The following is a 20,631-nucleotide window of genomic DNA, read 5'->3' on the forward strand; positions in this document are numbered from 1 at the left end:
CTGTACTCGCACACAGTAGTCCTTGCTCTAGAATGAATGAATCAATCAGTCATCTTGCCCTGGGAGTTCCCATTTCCACACCCTGGGACCGAAGGCTCCTGGCCTGATTTTCTAGTGATGGAGGAAACGGAGGAAGTATTAATTGTTAAGTCTTCTATGACAAGTTGTACCGTATAATTTGTCATGCTGAACTTTTCACTCTCTGAATGTGTGCTTTAAGTGGTGACGTTGCAGTCCCCCGACCCAGCTTTTGGTCACAACACAGTGACGCTACAGGAGGTGAGCTCCCCAGAGTCCGAATCCCTGTCTTTGGCAGTTTTCCCTCTTTCTTTTGCTTTTCTGCAGCCTCGGGGAGAGTTAATAGTTGGCTTGTGGTAAAGCGCTCAAATTGTGGTCAAGTCCTGCGTGAAGCAGGGCCGGGATCAGGATGAATCATACAAGTGCTGAGTGGATCCTGTCTTTAGGTAAAATTTTCGATAGTTCATGTTTTTTTGAGTTAATTTTTATTTTTCAGAATGTTGCATTAAATTAGTATTTTTCTGGGTTGCTGAAATTTTTGGCATCCCCTTAAATTTCTGCACCTGAGTCATGTCTCTTACCTGGCCCTGGTGCTAGGTCCTGCAGACATAGGGTTGAAAAGACAAAAAGTCCTGTTCTTCAGGGAGTTTACTTTCTAATGGGAAAGAAGTTCGCAATTAACAATTTCATTGAATGAAAGAGGAATATAAAACAACATAAGGGGGTAGAGAATGGGCAGTAGGGGCAGGGTTAAGGACTTTGGGTGGCCAGGAAGGTTTCTGAGGCTTTGGACCAAGGTCCGAATGTTCAGCTGGCAATGCAGAGATCTGCATAGTAAGCAGAGGAAAGAGACTGAAGGCGCATAGCTTCTTCCAGGGCTAGAAGGAAGTCTAGAGCCTACAGAGCAAAAGACTGTAGGAGGTGAGGTCAGATAGGTAGAAGCCAGATCCTGTAGGACTTGGTTAACTGTTGGAGGAATGTTAGCAAGGGAGTGATTTGTTGAATGAATATTAAAGCGATGGTAGCTTTTTTATCTACTAGGCACTTTGTAAAATTAGCCTTTAATTCTCCCAATAACCTTAGGGTTTTCATTTTCTGATTGTGCTTAAAAGTGTAAGTTCATTCCCACAGAACCACCAGTCTTAGGATAAGTCCACGTACTTGCCTCTTTCCTCTGTGTTATACTGAGGAGTAATAGTACTTGTGGGAGGCTTGATTGCGTATAAGTACGTTTTCATATTACTTTCCCATTTGACCTCAGAGATCATCTTTATTCACCTTTTTTATTTTTAGATGCAAATATGTGAAATTTGAGGGGAGGGGGGTTCTCATTAAATTAATTGAGCACCTGGACTACAACCTTTGAATCTTAACCACAGCTTAAAAGGTATGCTCCAGCAGTTATTTTTAAAATTTATTTTCAGAAAAAGGCTAACATATTGGAAAAACTAAAATTACTATCGTAATATAAGGTAATATAAAGAGTGAAGCATGTTTTATTGCATGCTGGAATAGTTTGTTAGAGTCTTTTTCTTTAGGCTTATTAAGTTACTTAATATTGATTTTAACTATTAGAGCTTTAATTATGTTGAAATATTATTCTTAACTGAGAGTTAACTTTAACTTTTTCAGTAGGTTCATGAGCACCTGTTAGTTTCATTTTTAGTGAGAAATTTAGAAAGGGATATTCTGAATTTTACTGGATGTCAAGATATATGTACCTCTTTTTTTCTACAAATCAGTATCAATCAGAATTGTTGAGTTTTTAGGTGCAAAATGAAGCGCAGAGAGAATTGCCCTTATTCTCACCAAATCCTTATTGCAGATCTACAGCATGCAAGACATCCTGGAAATGTCTGGAAATAATTGGGATGTGGTACCTGCCCCTTTGCTTCCTATCTGGGCCAGCCACCTAATAGACGTAGATGCTTAGTAAATAATCTTTGAATAAAAAGCATCATGAGTACAGGGGGAAGGAGATAAGGTGTACAAAATACAGCTGTGGACACTGGATGAGTCAAATATGTCTAGTTACTGTGGGAATTTTTATAGAACAGCGGAGTTACTGCTGTATGCCAGGATGAGATTACTCTGTAGGACAGGGTTTCTCCACCTCAGCACTACTGACATTTTGGGCCAGAGAATTCTTTGCTGTGGAGGCTATGCTGTGCATTGTAGGGTGTGTAGCAGCAGCCTTAACCTCTAATTCCCCCTGCCCCCCACCCCAAATTGTGATAACTGTCTCCAAACATAGAGACGTATCCCCTGGGGAGTGAGGTTGCCTCTAGACGTGAACCTTTGCTGTTGGGGATGTCTTTTAAGGGAATGGGGAGGAGAGTGGCCTTCCCTGGCATAGGAACGAAATGGGGGCAAGCTTAAGTGCAGGAGGGTTTATCAAGAAAAATTAATTTGATGTGACATAAAGGGGTGGTGTGTAAAGTGGGCTAATATGAAAGGATGCTGGGTAGGGATACGGATGTGCTGCGTGCATACTTCAGAGTTGGAGTTTTGTTTGGGAGGCAGTGGGAACCTATTAAGTTGTTGAGTAGAAGGGTGACAAGATCAGAGCCTTGCATTTTAGGAAGATGAATCTGGCAGTTATGTATGTGTGACCTGAATTAGAGTTAGGATGCAGGGGACTATTAAAGTAGTCCGGGAGAAGCAATTGTGGACCATAGTGGTGATAACGGAATCAGTGAAGTTTAGGGTATTTAGGAGAGTAGGCATTAGAGTAAACTGCATATAAGGAAGAGGAATCGAAGATGACTACAATTTAATTTTGAGAGAGGGAGAATGGTAGTGCCGTGAAAGAAACTGAGATCACACAACGAGAAACGGGTTATAGAGGAATATGACGTTTCATTTTAGACATAGTGATTTTTTATTTATACGTCTTTAAAATTTCCATTCTGGCTGACTGAGTTTTGATTATCTGATGTTGTAGGCCGTTTTGAAATGAAGTTCAGTTTTGGTTCTTCCTGAACAATACACCAGATTTCTAGACAAATAATTTTAGATCTGCCTTTTAGACATCTTTTTAGTGCCATGAAGTTAGGTGTTGAAGAGACAAGAATGAAGAAAACAGTTTTGTCCACTAATGAAATGATGTGAAAGGGTTAATAATACATTCCATTTCCTGACCACCCTTTCCCTTTTCCTTCTTACGCACACAAACCTGAGACAGGAGTAACCCAGTGAGTTTACTGCCTTGCCATAAGTGTTTTCATACTGTTGTGTAAAGGGCTGTGGAATACTAATGAAGAGCAGTTGACTGCATAGGTGCAAAAGTTCCCTTTGGGTTGGACCTTGAAGTCTGTGGAGGTAATTATGTGTTTTAGGAAGAGAGGGCAGGGAAGGCAAAGGCAGGTGGGAGCGACATTGGGTGCTTTATAATTCAGGTAGCTGTGTAGATGCATAGTTTGTGCAAACAGCTACAAAGTTCTAAGGCCCTTAAAATGTTAGACGAAGGGTTCTAGTAAGCTTCACGCCAAAATTGTTGCTCTATTCTTACCTTTTCCTGGGTTCCAAAAATTACATTTGATCATACAGGAATAACTAATTTAGATTAGTGAAGTGTAAGCCAATGTCAGTTCACAGACCAGAATTTGTCAATTACTCCACAGGTGTTCATAAGGCACATGGTGATACATATCTTAAAGTTATATTGTTAACACTACCAAAGTATTATGATAATTTTTTTCTAACCAACTGTGATGTTCTAATGGGCAGGAAGTTTGAAAATTCACGGAAGGTTCTTTCCCACCTTCATTAGTACAGCTCTCACACTTTCTTTTCCTGTGGTGCAGAGAGGGAGGGACTGGAGAGGGATGGGGACAGAATGAGTAGACTTTTGGCTCTCCCTTGTTCACAGAATGAAATACAACATTCGAGACCTTTCATAATCTCAGTGCAACTTTTCTAATTATTACGTTAGAGGAGGTAAAGAGAAATTGAATAACAGTATACTGTAATATTTAATAACCTGTAGCTGTGTCCCTTTCATTCAAAAAGGAAACCAAAAGACCCAAGGGGAAAGTGGTAAATCTGGGAGACACAGGCTTGCATTGGGCCTTGTGCTCAGTGATGATGACTGCTGAATGAACGCGTCTTGCTGTATTCTTGAGTTGCTTAGGTCACTAAGAGGGGCATTCATCAGCTGTTCCTGTGAAGGCAGAACAGAATGGCTTTCCTGAGCAGAACATTACAGGGTAGAGGGATACTCTTCAAATTAAAATTCTCTGATGTATCTGATAACCTTTGGCCAGCTTAAATTCTTAACTGTCTTTAATGGTTTTTCTACACCTCCCTTTTAGAGCAATAAGGTGAGAAATTATCAATATAAAGTTACTCTGAAATTTAGCACATGCTGGGGCTTTAAAGGGAATTTGGCTAATAAATGTTGACTTAAAGAGGAAACAACTGCCTGACAATAATGTAGTTTTGAATTTATGTAGTACGTTTATAAAAATTAATACTGTTGACTCAAACACATGAAAAAATGTGCAGTTTTGAGAGTTAACTAAATGTCTCCTAATACTTTAACATTTCAATCATATAACCTTAATAGTGAAATCACTTTTTTTCTCTCGAAATCCCACCTTGTTGTAACTACCATAAATTTGACATTTATTCATCATCCACTAGGTAGAGCTCTTCATAATTGTAGTTCTTCGTTTACCTCATGTTTTCAAAATATTCTCGAGCCAGCATTTCTAGCTTTTCTCACTTTTTTTATGGGGTAACTGACATGTCCTGTTTCTTTTCCTTTTCTGTAGTTAAACAGCTTGAATTTATGACTGCTTTTTGCAGTGAAGCACACACCATGGGAGAACCATGGGGGGGGGGGTCTATTTCTCAAGCACACTACTTTATTTGCTGTTGCTCTCAACACCAAGAAGTCTTTTACCAGCTGTACAGCTTCAGGCAGACATTCTTGTGCTCGCCTTCCCTCTCAGGCTCAATTCTCTGAAGTCAGGCTTATCAGAAAAAAGCTAATCATAACCAGGATTGCCAGGGAAAAAAGAACAACTTTTTAAATGTTATGATAGAAAAAAAGACTATACTGATTTAGCTTTAAGCTCACTTTCAACAAATTCTTATTTCACAAGGGTGAAGTCATTTTTTAGCGAATCTAATACATTTTAGCATATCAGAGCATTCAGGCTGGCTTACTTAACTGTATATTTTAATGACAAAAATGCCAAGTCACAGGAAAGGGAAGGACTATGCAAAACTAACCTAGTCTTAAGCTCTTAACTTCCAGTTTGCAGGAACTACTGTGACTTGAGGAACAAATGACGTGACCCATAATAGTCTCGCCTTCTCAAGTGAAAATTCAGTGCAGTGTCATGAAAAAAAGGGGGCGGCGTTTGGCAGGGCTGTTCTAGAATAAGGGAAATTTAAGCAATATAATCACGTATTCCCATCTGTGATTCTTAATTGGATCCTGGTTTGAAGAAGCCAGTTAAAACATTTCGGGGAGAACTGGGGAAAACTTGAATTGGGTGTTTGAAGATGTTAGGGAATTACTGTGAATTTTGTTAGGTGTGATGATAGTATATGATTAAGTAGAACAGTGTCATTTTTTTTTTACATACAAGCTGAAATATTTAAGGGTGAAGTGTAACATATTTATAACTTCAATTACTGAAACTAAGCAATGAGTATGGTTGTGCCAGTTACCGATTTATTGCCTTACTTTGTGATATTGGAGCTGGACCTATAAACATTTCTCCTTTGCCGGCTGGTACCATGTTAAGCTTTGTCAGTAGGGTAGGTGGACAGACAGTGCACGAGGAAGGGGCTTCTTTTGTTTCTGTCTCTATGCACAGCTGCCAGGGGTGCTCTTGGGACACTGATGGTTAATTTTATGTGTCAAGTTGGCTGGGCCACAGGGTGCCTAGGCTTCTAGTCAGCGTTACTCTCCCAACAGGCCTGACTCTCTACCTGGAGGGAAGGGAAGCCCTTTCCAAGGGTATTCTTTCCTTGGGTATTCTCTCTCAGTCCTAGAGTAGTAACCTTTTATCTCCTAATAGCTAATCCCATCGTTGGTTAATTTTTTATATCAAAATTATCCCTGTTCAAATTAAAGGTATGGTTTCTGTCTCCTGACTAGAACCTTGACTAATAACAATAATTACTGTCATATTTCTACTGTTTTATGTTTGAAGTTTTCCTTAAGAGTTAAACCAAATTTCTGATCATTCGTTTAATATTTTACATAAAACAAAGGACTGTTTTCCTTTCTTGTAAGAGTTCAAAATGTACAACCAGAGTCATGACTATATTGTAATACTTTTTACTGATAAATTGAGAGACGATTCATATAAATTACCTATGTATTAAAAACATGTTACTCCCAATTGTGTTAACTCATGTGTTTCAAGAGAATACTGGTATGTACACAATGTGACTTGCTATAATAGAATTTTCATAAGCTATACAAGTCTTTAATAACAAGTCAACTTAAACTTTGTTGGAAATAATTTCTACCAAAGATTCATAATTAGCATAATCCTTCAATGACTGTACAAGTTCATCCAGTAGGTCCTCTCCTTGCATAAAAGCTTCAAGATCATGAAGTGACTGGTTTATTCTGTGATCTGTGACCCGGTTCTGTGGAAAATTGTATGTTCTTATTTTCTCTGACCTTCCTTTAGTGCCAATCTATATATTAAAAGAAAAGAGACATGAAATACAGTTAAATTCAGGGCAACTAAACCTACAAATTTAACTTACCTGGAGATTAAGCTCTTGGTTTATAATTTACAACAATGTTAAGAAGCAAGTTTTAAACATTCTGAATCCTCAAGTAACATGGGAACTTGATAGAGAGAAAAGAATATAGGCTTTAAAGTCAGACAGATTAGTACTTGAATTTTGAATCCTCTCTCTGCCATTTAATACTTTAAGACTTCAGGTAATTTACTTCAACTCTATAGTTTTCCCCGTTTGTAAAATACAGACAATACCTACTGCACAGTGACGGTGCACACACACAGCCTGGCGCACAGCTGATATTCAGATGCTATAGCTGAACACATACAACCTCTGCGAACTAATCTGGTTGTCATCAGTGATGACAAAGTTATACTAAGGAGTTAACATAAAGTCAAATGTCAAACAGGAAGTAAGTTCAGTTTGCTTTGCAACTTTCTTCCATAATTTTCAAAGGATTCAAAATGAATGGGAATTCCATATACCTTTTTAAAATAACTTTGGTGAATGAGAAAGACACCTCTGAATATAAAAAACAGGGCAGAGGTGTAAGATTGCTATAAAACAAGTACAGCCCTTGGTTGAGCTACTTGAATTATACTCTAATTTCGACAAATACATTGAAATGATTTTAACACATACAAAACCTTGTTTATCTAAAAATATTTTTATCCTTTAGAAGCATTTGTAAGATTTCAGTTTTACCTGAATCTTTCTAGCATTGTATCGTTTACTTGTTTCTTCTTCTACACGCAGGCTGTATAGTTTTGCACGTAACTTTTTCATAGCCATCTCTCTATTTTTCAGTTGAGATCTCTCTTGTTGGCATTCGGAAACAACACCTGAATAGTGTTATGAGAATTAAAGAGTTTTAATAGAGAAATCTTCATTTATTATCAAGGAATACTCCTTTTTCTTCTCATTCTTTTTCTTCTTCCTTTATAAAGGGAAAAAATAGGACTCTAATATAAAAAAGGAAGACTGTAAACTTAACAAGTAACTTTTACAGTTATCGGAAAACTGAAAATTTGAGTTATAGCTCAAAGTATTTCCATATTGAAGGCATACATACTAAACAATAAGCATTAGTCATTTAAAATGGATTATTTTCTGGTACTTTCAGCTAGTCACCATAATTTTTTTTTAAAGTAATAACTACTCATTATACAAACTGAATTATAAAAGTTAATCTTATTACCAGAGTTAGTCACTATTAATATTTTTGAGTCTTTCCATCCACTTTTTTTCCTATTCCTGTTTATATAATATGTATTACATAAGACATCATCTTCAAGTTTAACGTGAGGATTTCCTCATATTAAAAAAGAAGAAAATGAGCCCAGCACTCCCATCAGCCACTCTCAGTCAACAGGAATTATGACTGAGATCATTTACAGTCGGCGGCTCTTGTATTCTTTCTAGACAACGGAGGTCTGTTAACCATATGCTCTTTCTCACATGTAAATCAACAGTAAAAACACGTTTAATAATAGTGTATTGTACACTAATAGTATTTTGAAGTCTTAAGGAATATTGAGTTATAGCTCCATTGCCTTACTGTCCAGAATTAAGACAGAACCCCTAGATGTCTGCAGATGGACTTAATGGAAAGAAGCCCCTGAAATTACCTGCAAAACTTTGCATATAAGCATGTTTTTCTGGGTAGCAGGTCCAAGCTTTCATTTTCTCAAAGGAATCCATCTCCTCCTCCCTCCAAAAAAGGGTAAGAACTAGTGATTTAGACCATTTTTTGATAAAGAAGAACCCATGATATTACGTCATTGTGAGGATTTTTTTAAATTAATGATATAGTCACTAACATGGAAATTACCTGGGCTTAGATCCCTCCCTCTTTCTGGCTTTGTAATTATCCTGCAGAGTTTCAGCTAAGGATTCAAGATAAATCAAGTATTAAATAACAACTGTATTCCTCTGATAACTGACGACCTGTGTCAGTGGAAAATTAATCAAGTAATTCAAAATTCGATTTCTTTCTTCATTGTTTTATGTTGAAGAAATAAGTACATACCTGTCGGGAGATGAACTATCCGGACAGCACTGTCTGTGGTATTTACGTGCTGCCCCCCAGCTCCGCTGGCTCGCTTAGTATCAATCCTCAAATCTTTAGGATTAATCACCAGATTAATCTATATGTAAGAGAAAAGTTGGGATTTAAAAAAATTACATGTATGATCTGTTCAAAGGGAAGAACTATCTATTTATAAATATAAATACATGTCATGTATAGAATTTATATAAGATTTAGAAGGTTTAATTTTAGGAACAGAAAGTAGTTGGAAGGATACCATTTTTTAAACTTTTCTTATTGGAAGAGCACATTATCAAAACATAAGGTAAAAGAAAAACAAACCCTCCCTCATCCTCAAAAACTGGACTTCTCTGTAATTACCCTCTTTTTACCAAGAGCAGAACTCAGAAATGTGAGTAATAGAAATGTGAATATAATAGCTAAATGATTTGACTTTAGCAGAAGGGGAAAAAAAATGACACGAGCTTAAGAACTATAGGAAGGTTTTATTTTGTTTAATTTTAAATAAAGGAGGATTTAAACATATTTAGAGGCAGAGGAGAGACAAACGGAAATGTTAAAGGCCAAGAAGTCAAGGGTGTAGACTCAATTCATAAATACACTGGGGTCTGACATCAGGATAATGCCCTGTCCTGCGAGTCACCATCCAAAGCACTGTATTTAAAAAGCTCTTTCATGAACCATTACAGCCCAGTCTGTGAGATGTCCTCAACCCCAGGAGCAGGAATCCTATCATTCACAGGCCCTCCATGTCTCCCTGGGTGGCTCCTTCTTACCGTTGCTGGAAGAATGAAATGAGATGACATATGGACCTCAGTCTTCAGTCTCCATCTTTTTCTGAAAACTCCTTACATCTCCAAGATGCTTAAGCCAAAGTGACTATATCTAGGCGTGGCTCCTCCCATCTATCCCCTTTCACTCTCTCCCTTAACTGTTCTGTTGCTCATCTAGGCTTCACATAAAACTTAGACATGAAGAAAGGAACTCCATTAACCCTATTAGAGAGAAACACTCAAACTTCCTTCTCAAATCATTCATACTCCATTCTGAAAAACAAGTCATATATTTCCTATCACTTTTCAGCAGAAGGGATATAAGCAAAATAGAACTTCCCAACTAAGCTACCTTAAAAATATTATACAGTCTGAGAATTTATCTGTGAAAATAAAGTATACTCATTATGAACACTGTAGCAATATATTTCCATTTTAATATGATTGGGTTATAAAGCAGCAATTTTGTTAAGTAATAGTTATCCTTTGTCAAAACAGGATTCTCGCTGTTAATGTTCTGGGAACAAGTCACACAAAGCAAAAGTCTTTATAAAGGTAATCACTCTCGAGCTCTATTTAATATCGTTTCTCCTGTACATGGTCTCAAAATAGCTACTTGAAGCTTAGTGGTGGAGAAAAAATAATAAATAGGCAATGTAAGATTAGATCACTTATATATCCTTAATTCTTACCATTTACTGTTAAAATCATACTTTTTGGACTGTGAGAATGTATTTGTAAAAACAACTCAACATACATGATGCAAAAGAGACACTCAATTCAGTAAAGTGAGTGTTACTCTGGGGGAGGCACTGTGCTGGTCCCAGGATTCTAAGGAGAGGGGCCTGTGGTGCCTCACCTCAGTGGGTTGGGGTAAGATCGCCACAGTCATGGTGCTGGTGTGGATGCGGCCTTGCTTCTCTGTCTTGGGCACTCTCTGTACTCTGTGCACACCTCCTTCAAATTTCATGTGCTTGTAGGCTTCTGAACCCCCAATGCTGGCAGATGCATGTCTAAGGCCACCTTGAAAACATTGGGAAAAGGGAATTATTTTATTTTTCCTACCACTTATAACAACTGACCATCACTTCTACCATCTTGAAATATATTTAAAAGAGCTACATAATAAGCATATTGATTATAAAACATACTGAAAACCTTTAACAAGTCTATGATATTCACTTAATATCTTTATTTCATATAATTATTAAACATAAAGCATTTATGGTGTTAACTGTTCATAACACCTCTAAAGGACCACTTTTAAAAGACTATTAGTCATTCAGTGGTTAGTACTGAATGACTAATGTTTTATAGGCCATTTCAAACTTGATATATTTGCATTCAAAATTATTAAGTAAATGATAAGCATAAAACTACTTAAGCATCCTTATAAATTATAAAGCCTAGTCATGAACTTTCCAACCCTTTCCTAAAATATATGTAGATAGATAAATTAAATCTATACTTTTTCAAAACAGTTTACTGACCTATTTCACTTGGAAAATATTCCAGGGTTTCAAAATGCCATCCTTTAAATGCAGCATACTGCTGATACATATCAAATATCTCTGAGGTAAACAACATTGCCTCCTGACCCCCAACTCCTGCAGTTACCTCCAGGATCAAATCACTTTCATCCGTTTCTTCTGAGGGAACCAAAAGTAAGATAATCTGCAAATACAAAAATATCACCCCTCCTATAATTAAGACTTAAAAAAAACCCTCAATGATTAGATGTAGGATTTTAAATATTTAATTTAAAGTTTCCCTAAGCAAATAATTTAATATTGCTGATTACTGTTCAGTTATCTTGCCAATTAGAACCATATAATGCATAATTTCCAAAAATATTAATGTTATAACTACATTATAAATGCTATATATGTTCATTTGACACTTACAGGTGTTTCTATTTTCAGGTGTTCATGTATACATATCTGTTCTCTACTCAGTTAATAATTCAGTGCTTGCTGTGAGTAGTACACTATATTGTGTACAGCATACAAAAAGATTCTAGCTCTGTCCCTGGAAATTTATAGCCTAGTATGGCAGGAAAAAAACACTCAAATTGCATTTGCATTTTTTTCGAAGCTTCTTCAACATGGAAGAGAAACTTGCCATTTTGGAACTGGAGAGGCCTTTAGAGAAGATCTGGTCCAATTCCCTCATTTTACAAGTAAAAGAAAATGAGAATAGAAGTGAGATGACTCGTTAAAGAGCCACGCGTTAGTTACTGCCCAAACAGGCACAAGAACTCAGACCCTCGTGCCTAAATCAGTCTTCCTTTCATTACAATTCTGTGTTTCACACTGCAGTATGTACTTATTAAGGAGATACAGAAAAAAGACTTCTTAGATGAGGTGAATTAAGAAAAAAAGCTGCCAACATGTATTGGTTCTTTAATATTGACAGGCACTCTGCTAAGCACTCTACGTACTTTAATTCTTAAAACATCCGGGCCGGTTCTATTAACAGCTCCACCTTAAGAAGTGAAAACGAAGTTTAACTCTAGTTGCCCAGTATCCTACAGCTAGAAAGCGGAAGAGCCAGAATTTGAACCCAAGGCTACCCGAGTTCTGAAGTATCACTTTGTGTTGGTCAGGAGCTATACTTGCTTTCCTACTTTTCCATCTCTCTGGCCTGTGCCAATAGAATGTGACCACTCAAATCTTAAACTAACATGATAGAGTTTACATCTGTTAATTACTAGCCAATGAACAGAAACCATTAATACGTATGTCCTTCTACGTCACAAAAAATTTAGAAAATGGGTAGAAGGCAAGCTACATGAAACCTTTCACTCTATAGTGGAACTTTTCTAGACTGGTGGTGGGGACATTAATTTTTGGTAAGTTCTACACTTGGATAAAGGGAATCTCTAAATTAAGCGCCTCCTTTCCAGGATCCTTCCTCACCTTATCATGTTCTTTCACTTATATTTCCAGATATATCTGCTGTAAACCTTTAAGCTATGCTTTACAGAATTAATGAAAAGTGGATCTAATTTCATGATCCTTCGTCTAACTCCATATATTCTGCAGTTCTCCTAGATATAAAGCCAAAGCAATGCAATTCCATTTTAAAAATTCTAAGGGCCTATTCTAGGCTGGCACTGTAATAGTGTCAGAGACACAAAGATAAAGAAATGTTCCTGTTTCCTCCTACCATCGCTCCATAACCTCTTCTTCTCATCGTCCATCCCCATCCTCACCTCGCTTCAAAAAACAAAAGATGGAAACTATACTACCAACATTTCACTGCCTTTCTGGCAAATCCTATTAGTGTGACAGTCATCTTTCTTTCAGAGTTCTATCAATACAATCCTTTTAGTATGATAAAAAAACAGGGCCATGGGGAGTATGCTTTTTCCTTCTTTAAAAACTAGTTTATAATTATAAATACTAGCAAGCTGCTTAGTTCTTGACTTGCTTTTATAAACTTCTAATAAAATACATTAGAAGTAATAGCATGCACGGATGCTTTATTCCTTGCACAAATACCATACCTGATGCTTCAATTGAGCTATTTCTTTCTGACATGAAGTTATTTCACTCTCTGCAAGTTTCCTTAAGTCTTCATTTTCATCTAAGAAAAAAAGGCAGCAGGTTAAGTTTTCCTTAATTAGTATTAAATTGCTAACAGAATTCAAGGTAATAGTTTTATTGTTATTGTAGCTTAAGGGAAAAATAATAATTATCCTGTCCTTTTAATAACTGTTATTAATTTAAAGCATATTATGCATTAGTTTTCAAAAGCATGTAGTTAAAAAAAATTTTTTTTTTAAGTTTTTCCTGATGACAGAAGTATATGTTCAAAATAAAAAGAATCTCTATAGAAAAATATAAAGAAGCTACAAAGCTTTGCTATAATTCTGCCTCCCCAAAACATTCATATTAACAAATATGCTTTTAGTTTTCCAACTCAGACTCTACAATAACAAATGAATACACTGAGCTAGTTAGAAAGGCCGGAAGGGGAAGAGAAGGTACCACCAGTTAGACCAAAACTGAGTTAAAAAGTAGGAAGTTATTTGTCTTACTAGTAAATGCTTCATTAATATAAAAGTGTCCACCTAAATAAACATTTAGACCCAGCCTAATACTGACAGAATATTTACATGAAGCAGTCTTCTCTCTCAGGCTTTACCTAATTCTTATTTCATCTTTCAGTTTTCATTTTTACTGTACAAAATATACCTCCTCGTTCCTCTATCCTATGGACCACATGCAGCCTATAGAAAGGAGACAGGCGGAAATTTTCTTAGCTATTACAATTTTCTGTTTCTGTTGAAAGAACAAACTCTATCAGCTGGAATGTTTATTCATGTATTAACAGCCAATATGCTGGGAGCTGGGGATAATATGTTAAGACCTGCCCTCAAGGCAGGATTTTAGATCATTTTACTTTCTTTATATTATTCTAGGGGAGAAAAACTCACAAAAAATAACCTAAAACATTAAGTGATTAAATACTAAAATAACAGCATGCCGAAAGATTTTTTGTTTTGGGGATGGGCAGAAAAAGGAAAGAATTAAGGAGAGAGAATGAAAACAGCAAAACTGAGATAGGCGAATATAGGGAGTGTTGGTGGAATGGCAGGGAATTATTTTGGCAAGAATTTGGTGAAATGTAAAATGTGCTTAATTAGAAAAAGGAAAAATGAATTCTAGCCCTAGTTCAACCACCAAGGTTCTCTTAGGGCAACACACCTAACTTCTGAGTCTCAGTAATCTCAAGAATAAAATGAAAGATCTGAGCTGGATGATCTCTAAGGGGCCTTTCAGCTCTGAAATGCAGTGTTCTGGTAAGGCTAAGGAGATTGGAACTAAAGTGTAGAAGTAATCTAATTTAAATACTACATTTTATTTAATGCAGTATACCCAAAACACTACCAATTTCAACATGTAATCAATATAAAAATGTATTTTTTAATATTAAGGCTTTGTGGCTGCTACTTGGACTTTAAGCTTGGCTTAAGGAATGAAACCAATTTAATTTTTTCCCAAAGGATACTATGTCTTAACTATACAATTGCATTAGTCTCCCATTTTCCATGGCATCTTCAGTCCTATTCCAGGCTGCTTCCAAACTGCCATGAATCAAGATTCCTAAGCAAGAAAGCTATTCCTATCATTCACTCCCAATCTGAAAGCTTCTGCTGGCTGGCTTCTGCCAACAGGATGAAATCAAACTTTGTAGGTTAGTACTTGAGCCCCCTTACAAAATGGTTCCAACCTCCCCTTTCTTGGTTAACACAGAGTTCAGTGATTACGAGCATGAGATTTGGGGTCAGTCCTATCCAAGCTCCATTCCTTACAAACGGTGTCACCCGAGCTGAGTAATTTTATCTTTATGTCTGAGGTTCCTCTTCTGTTGAATGAGGCTAATAGAACCTACTTCATAATTTATTACGTGAATTGTATGAGTTGTTAGATAAAGGAAGCTAAGCAAAGCCTGGAATATGGCAAAGGATCAATAAAGGTTAAATTATTATGAAATCATCTAAGGGTGGGCCTTTATCCCTGTACAAGTCTTTCCCAACAAGTTCTCCTTGCTCTCCTAGGTCTTTATTGATAAATATTTTTACTTATCATCTGTATTATAATTAACTTTCTTGCCCCCAATAGATTGTGACCCTCTCTAGAGCCTTTCCAAAGTGTGGGCCACAGACCAGCAACTAAGCATCCCCAGAAGCTTGTGCAAATGCAGAAACATAGGCCCCATCCAGATTCGAATGGACATGAATCACTTGGGAAATCTGTTAAAACCGCATGTTTCTAGGTCTCAGATTCCGAGTCTGGGTTTACTTAGCACGAACCTCTCCTGTCACTTTTGCGGGTGGTCCCTGTTCCACACTTAGAAACACTGCTCTCGAGCCCATAACAGGACTAGTGCCTTATTTGTCTGGCGAGCTAATCTCCTGCTATTAAATACGCAACCAGTAAAGGTCAACTTAAGTTTTGTAAAAGGGCGCAGAGCACTGTCAAGGGAGCCCAAGGAGAGGATGGGACCAGAACTCACATACAGATGCCTTGACCTCTGATGCAATCAAAAAGGGTTGCAACCGAGCAGACTTCAGACTCGGAGAGTGTGTGGACATCTGAGCAGCGGCTTAGTGGCAAGGGCAAATGAAGAGTCAAGAATCTGCTCTGAATTCCGCTCCCCTAGGCCCGGCCCTTACCATGTAGCAGGTGCCCGGTCTCCTGCAGTTCCTGTTCCTTCTCGTTCAGAAGCTTGGCCACTGCCACCAGCTCAGGCCGCCTGACCTGCAACTGGACTTCAGACCCTACCTGGCGCTCGAGGAAGGTCCGTAGGGGTCCGCCGCGGGCGAATAGCTCTTCCAGTGGAAGGCTACCGCAGCTAACGTGTCGGCGGGCCGTGCCAGCAGCCTGCCGGGCCCACCGAAAAGCACTCCGAAGAAACCTTGACCGCATAGCTACAGCCGGACGTCCGAAGCGGACAAGAGCCGGAAGTTCCGGACGGAGCAAATCTCGCGACACTGTGCAGCTTGGCAATAGGGGCGAGACCTAGCCAAGCCCCGTCTGGCGCACGCGCAGGTTTAAAAGGGCCTCCCGGAAGCCTGGTTGGGAACTTCCGGCCAATTATTATTAAACGCCGTATTATTTGCGGAGGCCGGAAGTTGAGGGGCAGAGCTGGAAGCGATAGGGGAGGGTCCGAGAGACCTCGGGCACCTCCTCTAAAGGCAAGGTCAGACACGCCTCCTTGAACGAGCTGGGGCGGAGTGTTAGACCGGAAGGAGAAAGCAATAGGTTGTCACTACATTTTCTGACGTCGGAGATTTGTCTGCCAGCCTCTCAGTGAGGATTTAAAGTACAGTAACGGGGGGCCGCCTACTGTCCGCTAGAGGGGCTGAGGTCACAGCACGGATGTCCTCTCTCTTGCCAGCCTGGTCTGTCGTCTCCAAGAGCGAATTGTAGGATGGTTATCAGTGTGTACGTGTGTTTACTCTTCCAATTTTCCTGCTCATGTTTCTCTTTTCGACGGTGGTTAAGGTTCGTATTAACAAAGACGTGACAGGTAGACTCGAAGGCAACCACGGAGTGATTTAGCAGTCTGCTTTCCTGCCCTTTATCTACCACTTAATTTACCTGCTTTAAAACGGCTTCCTTCCACACCGAGTCTCATGCCCATTCTCACTTATTCGTTGTTACTCAGCTACTTTTTAAGGTGGTTGAACCGTTCCGTGTTGCAACTAATCACAGCCCAGCAAAGCCTTCAGAGCCCCGCCTCCGCTAGCCCCGTCCCCACAAAACCACCAACCTCCACCCCCAAACTTGAGAGTGGATTAGTGCCAGGAATACTGAAGTTTACTGGTATAATGCTTTTGCATTTTTCAAAAGATCTTTTCATAGCCCACCAGAGGAATGTATATGAGGGAATAATACAATCTAGACAGGCCTGAGAATGCAAGGGCTGAACGTCCAATCTGGGAACTCCCACTACCTAACTGGTTTGAGCAGGATTTACTAAGTGGTGGTGTAACTGTACAGAGACCTAATATACCCAAAATCTTCTTACTTATTCTTGTAAAAAAATGGTAAAATACGGGAACCCTCGACAAGGTTAAGTCATTCTTAAGTCATCTAATCAGAATTGTTGAGGTTAAGTATAAATTCTTATAAAATGAGCTTGCATCGTTTCTTTGCTCTCTATATACAAATGCAAAGTAGAATGAGCTGACTCTCCAAATAATATAGAACAAAAATAGGTTTTGCTACTTAGAAGCTTCAACTAACTCAAATCTTTTTTCACTTTGAATGTGTATTAAGCCACACTACTTTATAAAATTGTTTTGCTTTAAAAGTGATCCAAACCCAATTTAAAAAATTCTAATCCGAGTATAGAACAGGACTGATTAGGTTGTCTGCATCTCTTTTAGGAATAGTTTTTTTCCAGGTCTAAACTCAACTTTGAATATTAGTTTAAGCATAGAAATTGTGGGAGCTACTTGAACTCAACATAAATCTCTCAGCTGAATTCTCAAAACGAGTTATTTCAAGAGTATACTTTATTATTTATAAAAGGTGCAAAAATGTAACAAGTGATAACCTTATAGAACAATGTAAAGAATCCTGCCAGCAATTATTTTCCCTCAGATGTGTAAGCAATTTAAGCAACGTAATTAAGTGCACCTTTACTCCTATAGTGTTACACCAATGAGGAAACAGTAACTTTTCTAAGGATACATTGGTGAATTCTTTATTCAAAACATTTTTAAAAAGTCAGTGTAACGCATGTGCATTTTACAATAATATCCATAGGTTTCCACAATATAGTCAAATGAAAACAGCTTTAGTTTTACTTTTGTAAACTCAAAGAAATATACACTGTTCGAGATTTCTGCATTTTTTTCCATTATGGTCATGCTTAAATTCTATTACATGTTGAAAATTCTAGCATTTTCAGGAAGTCTGTTATTGTACATAGGTAAAATAATAAAATAGATTCAAGGAAGGGGGCATAGAAACCCAAAACAACTTAAGTTGGTGGAAAAATAATCTGGATTATCTATTCAATTTATAAGTACCTACAGTTATTCTGGCATTGCAAAATAACCTAACATGGCATCTCAAGTTATATTCATGCATTCAAAATTTCTTTATGGTCCACTAATAAATATTGGTGAAGTCCAAGATATGGATATAGATTATTAAGTACAATGAACATGGTAGAAAAAATCACACACGTTCAATATAAATTTTACAGAACCAAACACATTGAAATACTTTTTAATATTTAGCAAACACCCTAAAATCATATACAAGATACACTGTATTTATGACAGATAGTTTAAAGCAAGGGGGAAAAAATCAAGCCTTTTACATTATTCCAGTATTCAGTGTTCATTGTTCAGTGGAAGGCAATATAGAAAAGTACTCAGCAAAATCATCATCAATTTCGATTACCTTTTATGACAGTAAAACTAAAATCTTCACTATCCAAGGGATGCAGAGGATTAAGGTAATCATACAGGTAGTTCAAGGGAAAAAGTTAACTTTCACCTCCTTTAAGTGAATGTTCAAGCTAACACCATTTTGGAGTTTTACTTTCCCATATCAATTTCCAGTTCATTATATTTTCTTCATAGTATTGGTTAGCAGTCATTTAATGGAACCTTCTAGCAATGCTGAGGAATCTGCTCAGAATATTTTTATCTCAGTGTAAATGTCCAGTAAATTTACGTCCAGTATACCCTCTTAAAAAATGTATCACTTTACAGTGGAAAAACCTAACAGACGCTACCTCAGCCAGGTGATGAAGTTCAGCATCGACAATAATAAGTCGTAATGATGGTATGTACCTTTGAATGGTGTGATATGAATGGCACTTCTGCCGTCTTTCTTCCAAAAACTGGTAACACCTGTCTAATCGTGGGAAAAAGATCAGACAAATTCCAGTTGAGGGCCATCTTACAAAATACTAGACCTGTACTCCTCAATACTACCAAGGTTACCAAAAACAAGAAGAGTTTGAGAAAATGTCACAGCTAAGAGGATACATGATGACTAAATGTAATGTGGCATCTTGAATCCTGGAACAGAAAAAAGACAGTTAAAAGCTAAGGGAATCTAAATAAAGTGTAGACTTAATAATGCATTGATATTGTTTCATTAATTGTGACAAATGTTTCATGGGTGTGTCATATATGGGTTCTATCTATACTATCCTTGGAATTTTTCTGTAAATCTAAAACTGTTCTAAGATAAAAGGTTTAATGAAAACTTTTATGAACATACAACTGCCTTTTATTCTTTTATTTTCATATTTTCATGATAAAATTATTTAAAAAATCATACTACCTTAATAGTAAAAAGAATGCTTTCTGTTCCGTGCCAGTCAATATTTTCTACAGGCCAATCTCTTTTAGTTTAGTTTTACATCTAACCACCACATATTTATTTGGCAAATTAACTGATATTTATATTCTTCCTATCCTTGGGAATGTTTTATTTCCTGTGGAAATAAAATTTTCAAATGATTTCTCTTCTTTAAACTTTGATTTAAACCTACAATATTATACACGCACTCACACATATGCATATGCACATCTAAATATATCTGTGTGTGTGTCATTGAAAGAAACATACTTCTTTGTAACTTCAGTGTGATATTGGTGAACTGAGAACAGTGATTTTTGAATCACATTATTGAACAAAGCAATAACATATTCATATATTCCTCTGTCTTAAAATAAGCTTGGTTGTATTTTTTAATGAATAATTAAATCAGATTTTTAAAGTATAGTTTGAAAAAAATCGGGGGAAAGTGCATTAAAATGGCATTTAATACATACATTCTTGAAAATGGGAATTATTATTGAGCTGGAGAACTTTGATAAAATAGTAATATTATATGTAACACTTCACTCTTTCCATGTTTATTTCATTCCCATGGCCATCCTGTAAATTATTATATTCCTCATTTGAAGAAAAAGAAACAGGCTCAGAGAGGATAAGTGATTTGCCCAAAGTCACATGAGACAGAAACATAACTTGAAACCAAATTTATAATTAAAGCCTGGTATCTGGAAACAAAACTTATCACTCTGTGCACTGTTGTGTGTTGCAAGGATACTACTAAGAGTGTTGCAGAGAAGATCCGAAGCAAGTTTTTGGTATCAGTTTCATTGGTAAATATTTGAAGTTGCAGCAAGTAAGGAATAACTAAACTTTTTGCAGATTGAGTATTGTTTTCTCAGGAGAACAAACATATTGGTCAGAAATTTTTTAAAAACTGAAAAGGGCATGCAAATATAAGTGTCTGAAAACTATGAAAATTAAGGTCATAAACTGTCAACATAAATACACAGGCAAAAAAAAATTCTGGAAGTATCTTTACCACTTTTCAAAATAATTTGCCAATGTATCTAATGCAAAGTTTTCAAAACTCAAGTTTGACAGGGTTCTATCTATAGACATTTTGGACCTAAGAAATTTTAGGTGGCTTATTTTCCTATTTTCTGATTGTATGTTAAATTTCTTCCTTGTATATTTCTTCCTCAACACATCTGGTATATTACATTTTTTGCAAATGTAGTTTGTTACAATT

At 37.1% G+C, this 20,631-nt stretch overlaps 1 protein-coding gene across 3 annotated transcripts; it reads right to left on the bottom strand.

Annotated features, from left to right (window-relative positions):
• Nucleotides 1-1,635: 1,635 nt before the first annotated feature.
• MTRF1L (mitochondrial translation release factor 1 like) lies at nucleotides 1,636-16,212 on the bottom strand. Of its 3 annotated transcripts, none has more exons than XM_079939890.1 (7): nucleotides 15,743-16,212; nucleotides 13,067-13,146; nucleotides 11,049-11,232; nucleotides 10,418-10,581; nucleotides 8,765-8,882; nucleotides 7,441-7,577; nucleotides 1,636-6,684 (listed from the first exon to the last, which is right to left on the bottom strand). In XM_079939890.1, the coding sequence occupies exons 1-7, from the start codon at nucleotides 15,993-15,995 to the stop codon at nucleotides 6,484-6,486; spliced, it is 1,137 nt and encodes a 378-aa protein (XP_079796016.1). In that variant the 5' UTR covers nucleotides 15,996-16,212; the 3' UTR covers nucleotides 1,636-6,483. The 3 variants fall into 3 exon arrangements, with proteins under 3 accessions (XP_079796016.1, XP_079796018.1, XP_079796017.1); XM_079939892.1 differs by having other exon boundaries at nucleotides 15,852-15,984; XM_079939891.1 differs by lacking the exon at nucleotides 1,636-6,684 and having other exon boundaries at nucleotides 7,447-7,672.
• Between the last annotated feature and the right edge of the window lie 4,419 nt (nucleotides 16,213-20,631).

The sequence above is a fragment of the Stenella coeruleoalba genome (assembly GCF_951394435.1).
Source record: "Stenella coeruleoalba genome assembly, chromosome: 12".
Classification (NCBI taxonomy): Eukaryota; Metazoa; Chordata; class Mammalia; order Artiodactyla; family Delphinidae; genus Stenella; species Stenella coeruleoalba.